Genomic DNA, 18,157 nt, shown 5'->3' on the forward strand with positions numbered 1-18,157 from the left:
TCAAACCATGACTGAAGAGCTATGGTTTAGTGTGTTGTTCCTGTCTCATTCTGAAATGCTGGATTCTAACTGCAGAGAAAGTTTTTAACTATGTGATGAACCTGACCCCAAGTATGTTCACACTCGCTAAGAGCAATTCATCATTCAAGTTATAAGAAGACCAAGAAAGTAACTCGCTGTTACGGTTCTCTTCAGTAATAGCAAAGGAGGGTAGTGAGGACCATCCACAAGCACCAGAACTTTGAAGAAATCGCACTGAAGAAAAAAAGTGAAGAAATTACGTGAAATCTATTGCATTAGACAGGACACATTTATGTAAGATCATTGGGGAGCTTTTGGTAATTCTCTAAGTAGTGTCAACAAAATTTTTATAACTATGTATAGTTTTTTGCTAATGTAATCAAAAATGTTTAAGAATGGACCATTTCAAGACAAAGTGGAAAAATCTTAAAAGTTGATTGTAAATAGGGACAAGAAATGGTTTCTCCATTATGAGTCACCCACAAAACAGCAGTGCAATGTGTATGAGCAAAAAAAAAAAAGGGAATCATAGAAAATGGGTGTGCAAAAGATGCAAGAAAAATGCTGCCAAATGCTTGCTTCAATTGTAAAGACATTGGTCATAAGAAGTTTCTATGAAAATAAAAAGAAACTGAATTCTGATAATTATTTTTGTGTTCACAATCATTTGAAGTGGGAATCTTTTGAATTGGAGTTAAAAGTTCAGAGGAGGGTTACTGCTTATTCTACAACAATACATAAGATCACAGAGCAAATGTATTCATGGGATATGTTGGCCAGGAAAGTAATCACAATCTTTGATCTTTCTGCATACTCAGCTGCCTTGATGACAGAGGATTTCTGGTTATTCCATGAAGTTCAATATGAAAGTAGGCAGTTATGATGCTACTCAGGAAACACAAAGAAGTATTCTGTAATTTTGGATGCAGTTCCGTAAAAGGATCAGAGTGATTCTTTTCAAGCACTTTTGTGTTAGCTAAAGATATGAAATGGTTCAAATGTAGATTACTTTTGATAAAGAAGAAAATTCTTAAACTAATTCATGTATTGTAATGATAAAAGTCTTTAAAAATGGCTGGATATCTTGTATATAGTGTATCAAGTTGTGTATTCTCTATTGGTAGATTGATAAATATACTTAGCAAGCAGTTAGTTTCTCATCTACAGTTAGTGTAAATTCACATTCATGCCAAAGATATTATTTTCTCAAAAATTAGTCAATTTCTGGAGTAAACACTGGCAGTATATGATAACTGTAAACAAAAAATCGTTGCTGTACTGTTTCCATGTGGTGGTAAGCATAGTAGAAACCTTACAGGCTGACCATTAACTTTTCTGTTAGAGATCTGTTAGATACATACATTCCCTTTGTTTTTGGCAATAGGATTCCAGTAACCACTTATGCATCGTTGGTCACTTAGTGAGGGCTCAGCATGTATGTGTCTGATACTCAACCATTTGAGAAAACATTTGACTAGTTTCTCAAGGCCTCCTTCCATAAAAAATTCTGATGATATCTTCAGCTGAAAGACATTACACTAGTAGTGAGCATAAAAACAGTGTACTCCCTGGGCAGACCTTTTTCTGGGTTATGAGGATTGGTAGTTCTAAATTCTGCCATTAGTAGAGGTGAGTGAGGTGGGGGAGAGAAATCTGTTGATAGTAGTTGTTACTTAAAGAAGTGTGATTATATAAAATTCATGTGTTTCCATTGTTGTTGTGGTCTTCAGTCCTTAGACTGGTTTGATGCAGCTCTCCATGCTACTCTATCCTGTGCAAGCTTCTTCATCTCCCAGTACCTGCTGCAGCCTATATCCTTCTGAATCTGCTTAGTGTATTCATCTCTTGGTCTCCCTCTAAGATTTTTACCCTCCACGCTGCCCTCCAATACTAAATTGGTGATCCCTTGATGACTCAGAACATGTCCTACCAACCGATCCCTTCTTCTAGTCAAGTTGTGCCACAAACTCCTCTTCTCCCCAATTCTATTCAATACCTCCTCATTAGTTATGTGATCTACCCTTCTGATCTTCAGCATTCTTCTGTGGCACCACATTTCGAAAGCTTCTATTCTCTTCTTGTCCAAACTATTTATGATCCATGTTTCACTTCCATATATGGCTACACTCCATACAAATACTTTCAGAAACGACTTCCTGACATTTAAATCTATACTCGATGTTGACAAATTTCTCTTCTTCAGAAACGCTTTCCTTGCCATTGCCAGTCTACGTTACTGTGTTATTAGTGCAGTGGTGGAGCACAAAATGTACACATCAAAAGCAGTGGCACTGCAATCCTTACATAGCAGACAACCATATGTTTGGAAGTATGATGACTGTTAGTGACATGAGAGTGGGAGAAGACACCTGGCATATAGAGGTCATTTACTGAAGGAACTGTGATGAAGAGCCCTTGACAGATTGGATGCATACCAAGCCTCAGATGAAGAGAGGCAGGTGTTTAAATGTTAATCCTTTTAGTTTTAGTAGAACTAGAAAATAATTTGTAATGAAAATATGTCATTTGGCATTATTTAGCAAAGAATAGATCAGGGCTCTAAATTTGCTGGTGGTGGGGATTTGTTGCTATTAAAAAATACCTCAACTCCAGTATAATTACAGTCCACCCTTTGTGAAGCCATTGGAAGGGAGAGATGATTGGCTACTGAGTGTCACAGGGATTAGAAATTCATGCTGTCTAAGGACATAAAGATTGACAGCTGAAATTATGGTTGTACAATGACCGCCACTGAATGCTGATAGGTATCTAGATGATCAGATTGTTACTTCCTACAATTCCAGGTCAGCACTGGAATAACAGAGATACCTCTACAGTGGATGGAGCAATCATCTAGTGGCAAATGACATTGCAAACTTGATACCAGAGCTCACAACTAGTGTTAGCGTGCTGCATAAAAAGCTCACTGTGGCATTCTGGGAAATGAAACAGCAGACTATCCAGCTACTGCAGCTACTTACAAAAGAGAGAGGGAACATAGAAGACTACCAACCACAGAGGTCTTTAACATCCTTGAACTGGTATTCCAAGAAAAGTGGTACACAATATGGCAAGAACGATTCAAATACAAATACAGATATTACATTATAATTAAACTGGTGCTGATGACTAAGTTCTGGTGTCAGAAATGACAGTGCTCCAAAAGATTCAAGAACACTAGAACATACTTTCAGGCAACAACTGCTGCTATAGGAAACATCTACATCATACTGGCATAGTGTCATCCCTGTTGTGTGACTGCAACAAAGAAGGGTTTGCCAACCATATATTTGTTGGCTGTCTGAACAGGTACAATCTGCTTAACATATGCCATCCTTGGACAACTTTTGTCATCGTTCTGCTATGCCTAAAATACTTGAGACTATATCACATATCATATTCATTTGTAATTGAAGTTGGTCATCTTTTGATGTAACAGAAGTGGGTTGATAGCTATCAAACATCTGTGAAATTGATACCTTTGGTAAAGGCAGTGCCCGTGTATGAGGAGGTGGTTTGTGTGTACATTTAAAGATATATGAAGACTTCATGTAGCACACCACCACTCAGTCACGTAGAACATCTCAAACAGTAGAAGATTCAGTGCTCCCTAAGGTAACTCAATATACTGAGCTGAATCCCATAAGATGTGTTTGCAGTACTCTAAAGAAATGTGTTTGTGCTGGATTTCACTTCCATTGAGGCTTGTATAGATGATAAATGATTGCATCACATGTTCCAGTAATGATTCTTGGGCTTATCATTCTTGGTATTATTCTGCTTGTGATGTATAATGCGTTTGACAAGTATGTAATGCAGGGTGGTGAGTGTTCTGGTATTCATTGAAACAAAAATTGCTTGTGTTGAGGGGTGCAAGTATATTAGTTTTAGTATAATTGACAAAGGATCAAGTAAGAGTGTATGCCATATGCTGCTAAGTTGGAAGCACCAGTGTTTTGAATGCCAATAAAACACTTACATGAACAGTATGTATGGCCACACATTTTGCAGTAAGTAAAATAAAACTTTTACGGCCTGACATTGGGAGATTTTGATTCTTATATAAAAGATGTGCCAACTTTTTTTACATTGCACCGACCTCTTTCTAAATCAGCACTAGATATTTTAGCAGGTAATCTTCCTCTCCATTTCCTTGGTGAAGGCATAGCCTATTAAGTTTCTCTTTCAAATATTCATAGAGCAAATGCTAGTGTCTTTCTCATGTCAGTTGGTAACGAGAAATGTCCACGTCCAAAGGTCCATGTACTTTGTTCATTGTTTTTATAGTGAGCAGACTCATTATCAGTAGAGTGATTATTTAAGGGTACAAAATATCCATCTCTGGCTACTAGAACATCATCAGTGAATTCAGAACATTTTCTGCCTCTAAATTTCTTTAAATGTGGTGACAGACAGTAGTCAGATGGTACCAAATTAGTGAGTTGTATGTAACAATTGTTCTTAGGATTTCATGATTTTCTGGGTATGAGATACCCTTTCATTGTCCCGAAGAAAGATATTTCAGACATATTGTATGGTTTCTTGTGTTCATTTGTTGTTGTAATTGAATGTCCTTTGTGCAAATAAAGTATAGTCACATTTTGATCACAGCTGCCCAATTTTTATTTGGTCAGAAAGTAGGAGAGCATAATCCAAAACCTTCCAAGAAATATTTACGTATATGCAAATCATGTGAAACAAAGATTTTTATTATGGCTTTGTACTTCAGTCAATCTACTTCAAATGAAACCACACAGTTACAGTTAAAAATCAATAGAAACAAAACTGTTTTGCATGTAGAGCTGAAGTTAAGTTTTCATGAAACATGTACCGATGTAATGAAAAAGAGGTAATCGTATTGACACAGTCTTTGTACTGAACTGAGAATGTTTCACTTTGGCCCCACTAATAGTATTCTGTAATGAATTCTAGTTTGACCTACCATGCATGTAGTACATGCAGTCTCTTGCCTACGACTCTTGGCACATTAACACTCCCCTGTCCTGCCCTTCATATGTTGCTCACTAGGCAAATGGGTTGTACAGCATTTCTACTCCTGTGCGTTTTCAACTTCTCAAGGCATAATGTAGTCCATTAAATTTTGGACATACAGCCACACAAATAAAATTTCTTCCACTGGTATTTTGGCCGTGTGTTGTCTGGCCGTCCTCAGAGTGAGTCCCAAGACTGACGACAAGGTGCCAAGTGCAGCCTTACAAGCTCCATCGCGGGAGTACTGCGCATGCAGGTCACAGACGCTGGTTGGTGGCAAAGAGATATGCTTACACACATGCTGCCTGTGGTGAAGGCGTACAAACATCAAATTTGCTTATCGATGTATGTTTGGCGGCAATGACACCATGATGACTTCTCTGCAGTTTAATTACCCCAAGATACAGATTCCATGCTTTGTCCAAATTAAAACCATTATCTCTATTTATTAAAATATTAGCTAACCTAATCTCTGAAGCTTCCTTGAAGACAGAATCTCAAAAGGATGAGGTAAATGTTAAAATTTTCACATCACTGTAGTTCATGGAATGCCTTGTATCAATTCGACCACAGATGACTTGTCTGGATGTGATAAGCGTGTGTAGTATGGCCACACGAGACAGATGAATTACGTTGATTTCTTGAGCATCTGAATTCTATTTGTGCTAGTATCAAATTTGCTATGGAAATAGAAAAAGACAGCTGTCTTCCCTTTTTGGATGTTGTTGTTCACCGTAAAGTTGATGGCACTTTAGGACATGCCGTATATCATAAAGCAACACATACAAATCTATATTTACATGCCTGTGGCTGCCATCACCCTTGACAGACCATAGGTGTCCTTAAGACCTTAGTGCATAGGGCACACTATATATCTGATAAAGATAATCTACAAGAAGAGCTCACATTCAAGAGTATTTTTAAATGGATTTTCTCTGCAAGAAATTCGTAAAGCATTCAATATAAAATCTAAAGTGCAGGTATGTGATTGGGAAGAAGATAGTAATTTCTTCAAATCAAGTGCGTTTTTGCCCTATGTGGATGCTCTTTCCTCAAAGATAGGCCGTATTCTCGAGAAACACTGTGTTAAGGTGGTCTTCCAGCCTCCCACAAAGGTAACAGGTTTATTCGGCTCTGTAAAGGACAATTTATTGCTTCGTAAGGCGGGTGTGTATCAGATTCCTTGCAAAAAATGTGAGAAGTTATCTGCAGGTCAAACAACATGCACTGTTCATTAGAGATGTGTGGAACATCGAAGATACACACACTTATCACAGCCAGACAAGTCAGCTGTGGCTGAACATTGTATTGATACAAGGCATTCCATGAATTACAGGGATAGACTGTAACATTCACCTCTTCCTTTTGGGATTCTTTCTTCAAGGAAGCTATAGAGATTAGATTAGCTAATAATTTAGTAAATAGAGATAATGGTTTTAATTTGGACAAAGCATGGAATCTGGATCGCGGGGTAATTAAACTGCAGAGAAGTCGTCATGGTGTCACTGCCACCGAACATACTTTGATAAGAAAATCGAATGTTTGTACGCCTTCACCACCGGCGGCGCATGTGTAAGCATATATCTTTGCCGGCGACCAGCGCCTGTGACATGTAAGCCCAGTACCGAACATACATTGATAAGAAAATCGAATGTTTGTGTGCCTTCACCACCGGCGGCTCATGTGTAAGCGTATCTCTTTGCCGACGACCAGCGCCTGTGACACGTAAGCGCTGTACCACCATGGTGGAGCATATAAGGCTGCACTTGGCACCTTATCATCAGTCTTGTAACTCACTCTGAGAGTGGTCGGAAGATATGTGGCCAAAATATCAGTGGAAGAAATTTTATTTGCATGGCTGCATGCCTGAAATTTAATGGACTATTTATACTCCTGTACCCCCCCCCCCCCCCCCCCTCTCCCGAACATTTTCTACAATTAGACAGACATTTACTGCTTGAGTTCTTCTCATGTTATGTTTATGCCATGTCATTTATGCTACCTTGTGGCTGAGTTCTATCAAATTGATGCAGATTTGTCCTACTTAATAGCACACACTCAATAACTGATTGTCTGAGGTAGTGTGCAGTTAGCATTTATTTTTATTTCAATCCAAAAATGCAAGATAGACCTCTTGACTACCAGCGTCACACAATAACAAACAAATTGTACCACAACTTAATGCTTGATAAACAGTAATATTTAGTCTCTGTACATGTACAAATGCTTGAAACAGAAGAAATTCCACAGAAGGAATCACAATGACTGGAGTAAATGAACTTGTTGACAGTCAGGATAATAAATCCCAAGTTGATTAAGCACTGGCACTTACTGATGAAAAATCAAAATCCATTCCTTTGTATAATGATGGCAACTACTGACAAGGGAACCTCCCCATCACCCCCCCCCCCCCCCCCCCCCCCCTCAGATTTAGTTATAAATTGACACAGTGGATAGGCTTGAAAAACTGAACACAGATCAATCGAGAAAACAGGAAGAAGTTGTGGGGAACTATGAAAAAATAAGCAAAATATACAAACTGAGTAGTCCATGCGCAACATAAGCAACATTATGGACAACTTGAACTGAGGGGCGCCGTGGTCCCGTGGTTAGAGTGAGCAGCTGCGGAGCCAGAGGTCCTTGGTTCGAGTCCTCCCTCGAGTGAAAATTTTACTTTCTTTATTTTCGCAAAGTTACGATCTGTCCGTTCATTCATTGATGTCTCTGTTCACTGTAATAAGTTTACTGTCTGTGTTTTGCCACCGCACCGCAAAACCGTGCGATTAGTAGACGAAAGGACGTGCCTCTCCAATAGGAACCAAAAACATTTGATCGCAAGGTCATAGGTCAACCGATTCCTCCACAGGAAAACACGTCTGATATATTCTATACGACACTGGTGACGGCATGTGCGTCACATGACAGGAATATGTTGTCGACCCACCTAACTTGCACACTTGGCGAATGTGTAAAAAGATTCTTCTACCTTGCCCGATATAGGTTTTCTTGCGGATGTGATAAACACTCCCAAAAAAGTGATGAAAACATAAGAGTTTGTCACATAAACTGCAACAAATAAATGCAACAGTTTCACAGTCACACAGTTTTCCCTGTGCTCTGTCAAAACACGTTTTTTACGTTTTCAAATGCTTCCGTGTGTAGACCATCAAATCCTGCATATGTCCAAGCAACTCTGAACATGTCCTGGAATTTTGGAGAGCGAAGTTGATTATGTCTGAGTGCCTGATCTTTGATAACTGTCTGAAAATAAAAAATTAAACTTTTCACTCGAGAGAAGGCTTGAACCAAGGACCTCTCGTTCCGCAGCTGTTCACGCTAACCACGGGACCACGGCGCTCCTGAGCTCAGATTCTCCTTGATGTTGCATATCTTGCACATGGACTACTCAGTTTGTATATTTTGCTTATTTTTTTCATAGTTCCACACAACTTCTTCCTGTTTTCTCGATTGATATGTGTTCAGTTTTTCAAGGCCTATCCCTGGGCCAACTTGTAACTAAATCTGAGGGGGGTGCGATGGAGAGGTTCCCTTGTGAGCACAGTTGAGTCTAAGTTTCACACAATAATACCAGTTTCGGAGCACTGGTCACACATAAGGCTATGTTGGGGGAGACGAAGTTTCCTGGCAGACAGTTGGCTGCTTGTAGTGCCTACAGTGAGTGCCTTCCAGATTGGACAGCTGCTGGAACTGTCGGGAGTAGATCCTGGTGATTGTTGTGCATTGGAACTGTTTGCACTGGCTTAGTGAACTGAACTGGTTGAGAGTGGCCTTCCTAAATACACACACATTGTAGTGATATTTGCTTGATTCTTGCATAGCACATCATTTGCAAAAATGAAGTAATACTCTAGATAGTGGTGCTGTTGTCAGGAATGTGTGCGCCACTGGTCTTGGGGCTGGCGCCTCTTCTGGTGAATGGTGAAGCTAGTGCTGCAAATTTCTGTGGTGCCAGCTGGAGTTGTACTTCAAAAAAGAATCACATGTTTAGGAATTAATCCACCTTGTTGTGCTTGATACACTGTGCCTGCTGAACTGTTGATATCTGGATCTGCTGAGGGAGTGTCCCCTGCAGAGCAGGAGCACAACCAGCTTGTTGCTCCATATGTGTATGGTTGTAGCCACGGTCAGAGGTGGAGGCTTTGGATACTGCAGACACAGTAGTTTTTCAGTTGTTACTACTTTCGTGGTGTTTCTGTAATTTATAAAACCTAGTTTAATCGTACTCTTATGTTGTGTATGTGTTGAAGTGTTAAAGGAAATTACTGCGTGAGTGCATCTGTGTAGTTTTCCACATCTGTAAATAAATGATCAAATTATTTGTGTATGTCAATCTGCAATTTTTTTGTTGGCATATTAGGAGACTATCAGTGTTGAATTCTGGTTAATTAATTATGAATTTACAGTACATGTCATGAAGAAGAAACATAATATAACAATATGTTTTTATGCAGGATGTGAAGTACATTCATAAAATTGGAATATATCGTATTGGTGAAATAGAAGAAGTGGTTGTGTAAAGTGGAATTGGCCGTTAGTTTTTCACCAAACAAGATTTGTTTCTCCACACTCCACTCACCGTGTTTACCAGTTCTCCCTTTTCTTGTAATCTGAGCAAGGAGTATGATTAGATTGTTTTATGTAATGTTTAGTAACAGATTTTGTAAATTTCTTTGCAGGAAGCTGGGCACTGTCATTGAGGTTGGCATAGTTAGTAAGAATGGATTAGGTAAATCTTGCATAAATCTTAATCATGATTACTTTTATGACATGGAATGTCTTTATCACAGTAGTGTGTTACACATTATTCAAATTTGTGTACAATAACATTCTGACTATTAACATATATGCATTTGGCTGCTTCCATAGCCATAGTTTGAGGATTGCATTGTTGCAGTTTTGTGTGTGTGTGTAGCAACTTCACTGTGATATGTTAACAAAATCATAACCAAAGTAAAGGTAATCTGTTCAAAGAGCATAGCCCTGCACATCTATGAAGTCAATATCTGCTGCTGGGTAACATAAAGTACCATGTTACCATTGGTCGTTCCATTCAGTTGACTCCTGCCTTTTGGAGGAAGATTCTCACAAGGTGTATGTAGTATGTGCCTGCTTTGTTTTAAAAGATTAATCCATCACCGAAATGTTGACTGTAGGGGTGGACAATAGGTTCAAGTATCCTGTTTCAATACTGCTTGACTCTAAAATTACACTCAGTCAGATAAACGACTGGTACTGACCCAAGACATGACTTAGGCTGGGGAGCAGGGTAATGCAGCAAAGAACAGGCAGTTGGTACTGTACTTCACAATGGATGCCTAGAGACCATATTGATCATTTGGAGACTGTCTGGGTTGACACAAGATTGTGCACATTTCTGTTTCTTTCTGCTAGGGGTTACCCAAAAGATGTAATTGGTAGTAATCAGCAACTGGTGTTGTTGAATGTGGGCACCCATTGAGATGTTGATCTTCAATGTTTTGTGTCACAAGATAATGGTTGAAGTTTTGAATGACATTGCAAATTTGGTTGGCAATTTCTTGTGCTGGAAACCTATTATTGCAATAAGGTGACAGCGAGAACATCATCTAAGCATGGAGGCTTGTTGAACTGTGTACACTGGCCCCACAGTGATACAGTGCGCTCTACTGATCTGCAATGAAAATAGATATTTACTTTTACTTTCATTCCATGGTTTACCATATTCAGTGATTTCCTGTGATTAAAAGAGTATTACGAAAAAAGTTTGAGATAAACTCTTACAGTGTAAGTCATAAGTGTGGCGCAAAAATTTTTTCTGCCTTTTGTGTAGACTGAGCAGTTCTTATCACCATTTAAACACTCCATTTTCATTTATGCTCTTATGTCTGATATATGTACTCTCAGTTACTGTGGCCGAGCAGTTCTAGGCGCTTCAGTCTGGAACCGCGTCACCGCTGCAGTCGCAGGTTTGAATCCTGCCTCGGGCATGGATGTGTGTGATGTCCTTGGGTTAGTTAAGTTTATGTAGTTCTATGGGGCTGATGACCTCAGATGTTAAGTCCCATAGTGCTCAGAGCCATTTGAACCACCAGTTGCTGTGTACAAATTTATTAATCTGGTGTATAAACAGTTTCTGGTATGAGCAAATTAAAAAGTTAATTAGTGAACTAAAAAACAAAAATACAAAAAATCTTAGCTGATCTGTTTGGTAAAGGTAATGCTATGGTACCTTCCTCACCCAATGCAGATTTTTTCTCCCATAAAACTGTGCGACTTGAAATTGTGGTCTGAAAGATATATTTATCTTAAAAAATTTTAGACTCAAATATAGTGTGTAAATTTATTTTTGGAAACAATATATTATTTAGCCAAGATGAAACAGTTTTGCTGTTGTGTCAGTTAGAATTATAAACTGAAGTAGCACTATTTGAAGAACGTGTTCTTGTACTTTCCAAGCATATATAAGTAAGTTAGAAATAAAAGTATAATAGCACTGATTTCTGTGATGCTTGCAGATATTTTAACATATTCTGACAAAATATGTTTTTATATTTTGTTTCTAGGATGTTGTTACATCAAAAAATTACACTTTTGTTAAAAATAATGGTTGATTTCAGGGATAAGCACTGAAGCAGATTGCTGTTTCAAAAACCATTCAAAATTTATTGTGCTTGGAGACTGTGTTGCCAAGAGTTCCTTTATTTGTTACAGCCATTCATGGGCCCTCGCTACCCTGCAGGACCTCGTCCTGGTGTCCGGATGCCTCAGCTTGGAAATGAATTTAATGGGGTAAGTGATCTTATTAAAGTAGACAGAAATGTTTTCAAATCGAAGTAACACCAATAGTCAAAAACTTAGTACAAGGTAGACGAAAACGTGGATTGGCATGATAGCACACAAGTTTTTACACTGGTAGTTTATTCTGCAGTGATTTCTGACAAAAGTAGTGATGAACTCTCTCTCTCTCTCTCTCTCTCTCTCTCTCTCTCTCTCTCTCTCTCTCTCTCTTTCTACACCCCCCCCCCCTTTCCACCTACACCCTGCTGACCAGAGTTTCTGTGTTGTTCACAGCTCACTGTGACTCCACTAGATGTAGGTGTACTGAGGTGCATCAATATTTATGTACTCATTGATTATATATGAGGGAAACATTCCACATGGGAAAAATATATCTAAAAACAAAGATGATGTAACTTTCCAAACGAAAGCGTTGGTATGTTGGTAGACACACAAAATTCAAGCTTTTGCAACCCACGGTTGCTTCATCAGGAAAGAGGGAAGGAGAGGGAAAGACGAAAGGATGTGGGTTTTAAGGGAGAGGATAAGGAGTCATTCCAATTCTGGGAGCGGAAAGACTTACCTTGGGGGGGAAAAGGGACAGGTATACACTAGTGTACACACACACACACACACACACACACACACACACACACACACACACACACATCCATCTGCACATAACAGACACAGTTTGTGTCTGTTATGTGCGGATGGATGTGGGTGTGTGTGTGTGTGTGTGTGTGTGTGTGTGTGTGTGTGTGTGTGTGTGTGTGTGTGTGTGCGCGCGCGCGCACGCGCGCGCGCGAGTTTATACCTGTCCCTTTTTCCCCCCAAGGTAAGTCTTTCCGCTCCCGGGATAGGAATGACTCCTTATCCTCTCCCTTAAAACCCACATCCTTTCATCTTTCCCTCTCCTTCCCTCTTTCCTGATGAAGCAACCGTGGGTTGCGAAAGCTTGAATTTTGTGTGTTTGTGTGTCTATCAACATGCCAACGCTTTCGTTTGGTAAGTTACATCATCTTTGTTTTATATATATATAAGGAATAAATAAGTAATATATAAATTTATTATTATCCAAAGAAAATGTGATTTGTACGGTCTATTTTAGCTTCTCAGATAACTGGCTATAACTGTGAAGGATATATATATATATATATATATATATATATATATATATATCCTTCACAGTTATAGCCAGTTATCTGAGAAACTAAAATAGACCGTACAAATCACATTTTCTTTGGATAATAATAAATTTATATATTACTTATTTATTCCTAATGTTTAATTTAAAAAAAAAAACTAATACTACAGAAATGCTAATACTACAGTTACTTCATTAGTTTACTTGTCAGATTGTACAATGATAAATTTAAGTGTAATAACAAGTGCATTATAATAGCAAAACTGTGTTAAAATATACCTTGATAAAGGTTATTACATACTTTCTGTACAAACTGTACAAGTACTTTCTCAAACACTGTGGGTATGTGAGGGATGAGATGCACAATGCATCAGCAAGTCAAGGTTAAAACCACAATATACACAGTAATTTGCCAAATTCTTGTGTCCCATACTACTCACTACTGTGTATTTCATTGCAGCTGGGGCACCATTAGACTGGTAGGTGGTGGGCAGTACTTGCAGGAAAATTGACAGTTGGCACTAAGAGGTGTCTTTTGCGGTGGTATGACTGAATAAAATCTTCTTGGTTTTCAAGCTGTGACAATTCCAACAAAATTCTTGAGCTTTCGATGGGTAGCTCCACCATCGTCATCAGGAGTTAAACTACTGACCGCCAGCGCTGGCACTATTTCCTGCTTACATACTTATGATTAAAGCCACTGGCACCAATGAGGGAGGGCCAAAACAATGCGTGCGTGGAAGGTGAGTTGGGCAGCTCATAGCAACTCCGGCCTGCCACCGGACCGAGTGATGTCAGGTGGCATGAGGGGCTTGTGCCACGTTTGAAACTGCCGCTACCACATCCCTACAAGCGTTAAGCATTTGCCATCAGAAGGAAGCAACAGCAGATGCATAATGCTTATAGGGAGGTGGGAGTGGCAGTTTGAACCATGGTGCCAGCCCTTCATGCAACCAAACGTCACTCGGTCCTGCAGCAGGCCAGAGCTGCTGTGAGCTGCCCAACTCACATTCTGCGCATGTGTCGTATTGGTCCTCTCTGATTGGTGCCAGCAGCCATAATCATAGGTATATAAGTGGGAAATATTGGCAGCAGGGCAGTTTTACTCCTGACGATGATGGTAGAGCTAGCCATCAAAAGCTTGAGAATTTTATTTTCAGTTGACGCTGCTTGAAAACCAAGAATATTTTATTCAGCACTAAGAGGTGTCACTAGTGTATTAATGCATTTCATACAACACATCCTGTTATGTGTTAATAAGATTCCTAAACACTTTTTTAATGATTATAAAATTATCTTTAAAACTGAAGCTAAAACTCATTCTTATTGCGTACAATTGTACAGGTGTGCTGATGTAAAAGTTGCTTTACAACTTGGTGCAATTACCACAAACCAGTAAACAATAAGTTGCTGTATGACAATATTTTGTAGTTTATAAAAAATCTGCTGACATAATTGTAAAATTATGAAAATATACAGAAGCAAGTTACAAGGTGGGCTTCTGTATGCAAATAATAAAATAATCACAGCGATAGTGGATAGCACATTTAACTCGCGTAGTAACAGTTAGATGAAGGGGCTGCCTATATCAGAGCCATGAACTGAGGCTAAATTGTATTCCAGGGGTCTACTACTAAAAAATATACTCACCATAATGATGATAATGGATAGGCAAAAGTCAGTGAGTTAACAACATGTTAAATATGAAAATCATAAAAACACTCTGTGGTGAACAAATTAAATTCATGTCTAAGACACATGACACCCCCAAAAAATGCTCATTTACTGTGTTCTATTAAGGGTTTCTTCCCATGGGCTGGATTTATCTTCATTGCCCACAATTCCCATACTCATTGGTTGGCACAGAAAAAAGTGGGAAGATAACCTTAACAGAACATAGTAAATGAGCGTTTCATGGGGATGTCACGCATCTTAAACGTGAATTTAATTTGTTCACTATCTAGAGATTTTTTATGTTTTTCGTATTTAGCATGTCATCAACCCTTTGGCTTTAACTTGGCAATTAACATCATCGCAATGAGTCTATGTTTTTTAGTGGTAGATTCCTCAAACACAATGTAGCCACAGGTCATTGCTCTACTATCACTATGATTATTTCATTATTTGTGTATGTGGTAGTTACTTAAGTTGTCATCCACAGCATAGATTGCTTTTCAAATGACACAGTGGATGCCCACCTTGTAACTCACCTCTGCATATTTTCATAATTTTACAGTTATGTCTGCAGATTTTTATAAACTACAAAACATTGTCATACTTACTGTATATCAGTCTGCATAGATTGCACTAAGTTCTAAAGCAGCTTGTACATGGGAGCACTTGTGCAAGTGAACATAATAAGAATAATTTTTAGCTTAAGTTTTAATCACTATTTTACGATAATTTTTATAAAAAAGGTGTTCAGGAATCTCTTATCAACAGGAATTGTGGTGTAATTAAAATACATAAATACTTTTCAGTAAGAAATACATCAATACACTAATGACACCTCTTCGTGCCAATTGCCAATTTTCCGGCAATTACCGGCCATCACCATGTGCCAGTCTAACAGACTCCTGGCTGGGATGAAGTAAGCAGTAGTGTGTGGTATGGGACTTGGGAATTTGGCAACTTATTCCATATACTGTGGTTTTAACCTTCACCTGTCTGAGCATCGTCCATTCTGTCCCTCACATACTTGGCAGTCTTTTGGAAAGAGTACATGTACAGCTGGTATATGAAACATGTAATACCCTTTTACTGTGGTACGTTGTAACATGGGTTTGCTATTATAATGCACTTGTTGTCATACTTAATTTTATCACTGTATAATTTCACATTGTATGAATGCATTCACAGATATGAAGATGGTATCCATGCTTAAAGAAACTGGTAATTGACAATAAAAGTTGTTTACAAGTGATCTTAAACAACTACTTCTACTACAAAACTACAATTAAATCCTTAAGCAATAAACCAACTACTAATACTACTATTAGTGCAACAGAATCTGTTCTGTTTTTGTTAATTTATTTTGGTACATTTAAAACTGTAAATTGCTATTTCTGCTCCTGGATCTGCCCTAGCATTACTGCAGTCAACTGCCATTGTCTGCTGGATTCCTAGGGTGTAGGGCAGCGTGTCAGCAGCATTTCCACTATAACAAACAATTCCACAATAAAATCTTAGGATCCACACTTCTGTGATAATCTGTATTAACACAAAGCACATTCGTGAGAAACTATTTCATTCAGTGGTCCCCGACATCAGTTGGCTTCTCTCAATCTGCAGAGTATGTTGCCTAGCTTTAGTTCAAAGTATCCTTTGTACTTCCATTTGATTGCCTTTCTTTAACCAATAAAGGGCTCCCATTTTTTTTAATTTCCAATCCCAACGAGTGTACTCCTACTGTTATCAACTATGAATCATTCAGGGTAGTGCAGCAGGTGCCCATTACTCTTAGTAGTACTCCTTGTTGAACTCTTCTCATTTTAATGAGGCTGGCTTCACTAGCTGAAATCTATAATCCTAAACACTCACACCATATTCTGCAACTGATACCAATATAGACTGATGATTTGCTCTGATTGTTTCAAAGGAAGCCAAAATTGCCTTCTTGCAATGGTTATTAATTTGCGAATCACATTTGTGCCTTGTCTGCGTGCCACCTCTATACGATGTGCAAAGTAACTACATTTATCCAGGAATACTCCTAGATATGTCGTTACTGCAACTGTAATCATTATGTTGTTTAATTTTTTACAAGGTTTCCTACAAGGTTTCCTTTGAGAAGGAGGTACATAGCTTTGTGATGTGCTTAAAATTTCTTCTATAATTCTTTTGGAGCTGCCACTTAGAGTGAACAGCATGTCATCTGAAAAATGATACCAGTCTGCTTACATTACCACTGTCATGTAACTTGTGTAGCATAGGCTCTAATGCTACATCCCAAAACTGATGGTCACACAAGTAAATATCTAATTGGCCAAATAAGACTTGTATTATTTCGGCAGGCATTGCATGTGGTCCTGGAGATTTTTTATTTCTCAGTCTCAAAACTGTTTGACTAATTTCTTTTTATGCGAAGGAGTACACAAGTTTATTACTTCTGTGGTCATCCCATAACATTTTTTGTAACTCCACTGTGTCTTGGATTTCACCTCCAGTGGTGGTGTAGTGTGTGTTGAATACCAGCGGGTTGAGTGCCGTAATGGCTGCTTCTTGTTGCCTTCCATAGTCATCAGTGAGGTGGATATGCCACAATACTGACTTCACATATGCATCTGTGGATTACACAAGAGGTTTAATTTGTGCTAGGTTACTAATATCATTTACTCTTAGCAGATACTCATTGATCTCCTCACTAAATTGAAAATACGTGGAAACCAGGCTGCAACTCTCCTTTCCAGTTAACATTTCCATACATATTAAGTGTTATGAAGAATACTGTGACATTTTTGTCACTGTTAGAGCCTTGTTAAATACTATTATTGTTGCCATTGGGTGGCTATCTGGGCAGTTATCGGCACACTGGGGACCTTTCCTGCATTAGTATCTGATTATTGGAGACACAATACATCTAACTTCAATTCTTCGGCGACTCTTTCAGCCTCATGTGATATGCTGGCACTTCTCATGGGATTAAGCTGTCCTATTTGTATCTTTATTATGGATGATGGTTGTATATTAGACAGTCTGGCCATTCTCGTCTTTAATTCCAGGACAAGATTAGATTAATTACTACACACACAGAGGAATTAAAACAGTCGTTCATAGCAAGCTGCATACATGAATGGAATGGAAAAACCCTAATAACGGGTACAGTGTGATGTACCCCCTGCCATGCACTTCTGCCACACACTATCTGGAGTACAGATCTAGATGCTGATTTGGAGATAAGACCAGGCATAGTGGCAAAATGCTTTTACAATGTAAGTTCTGCTGGCAGAAACCACTTTCAATAACTTTTACAGTTTTCTCACTTCTGTTGGCAGACTGTTCACTTTCAGATGCATTCTGTCTGCAAAATCATGTAGAGGAAAAGTAGTCCTTACCAGATGTCTTAATGCTGTAGTAAGTGTCATCAGTTCTTCCAGCCTAGTGAGTTGTCATGTTCTCTATGCTTTCATAAATCTGTCGCGGATCTATTTCACTTTGTGTTCTGTTACCAACTGCTCTGTGGTAGGCGTTTGTTTTCAGTACAAACTGACTCTGAGTCTT

The 18,157-nt window shown here is 38.7% G+C and overlaps 1 protein-coding gene across 6 annotated transcripts in view; it reads left to right on the forward strand.

Annotated features, from left to right (window-relative positions):
- The window catches only part of LOC124556799 (single-stranded DNA-binding protein 3), a 382,113-nt gene that overhangs the window by 312,425 nt on the left and 51,531 nt on the right, over positions 1 to 18,157 (forward strand). For all 6 annotated transcript variants that reach the window (XM_047130814.1, XM_047130816.1, XM_047130818.1 and 3 more), the window contains one exon: positions 11,725 to 11,802. In XM_047130814.1, the coding sequence (XP_046986770.1) occupies positions 11,725 to 11,802 (78 nt within the window). The remainder of the gene's footprint in view (positions 1 to 11,724; positions 11,803 to 18,157) is intronic.

Source organism: Schistocerca americana, chromosome X (genome assembly GCF_021461395.2).
Source record: "Schistocerca americana isolate TAMUIC-IGC-003095 chromosome X, iqSchAmer2.1, whole genome shotgun sequence".
NCBI lineage: Eukaryota > Metazoa > Arthropoda > Insecta > Orthoptera > Acrididae > Schistocerca > Schistocerca americana.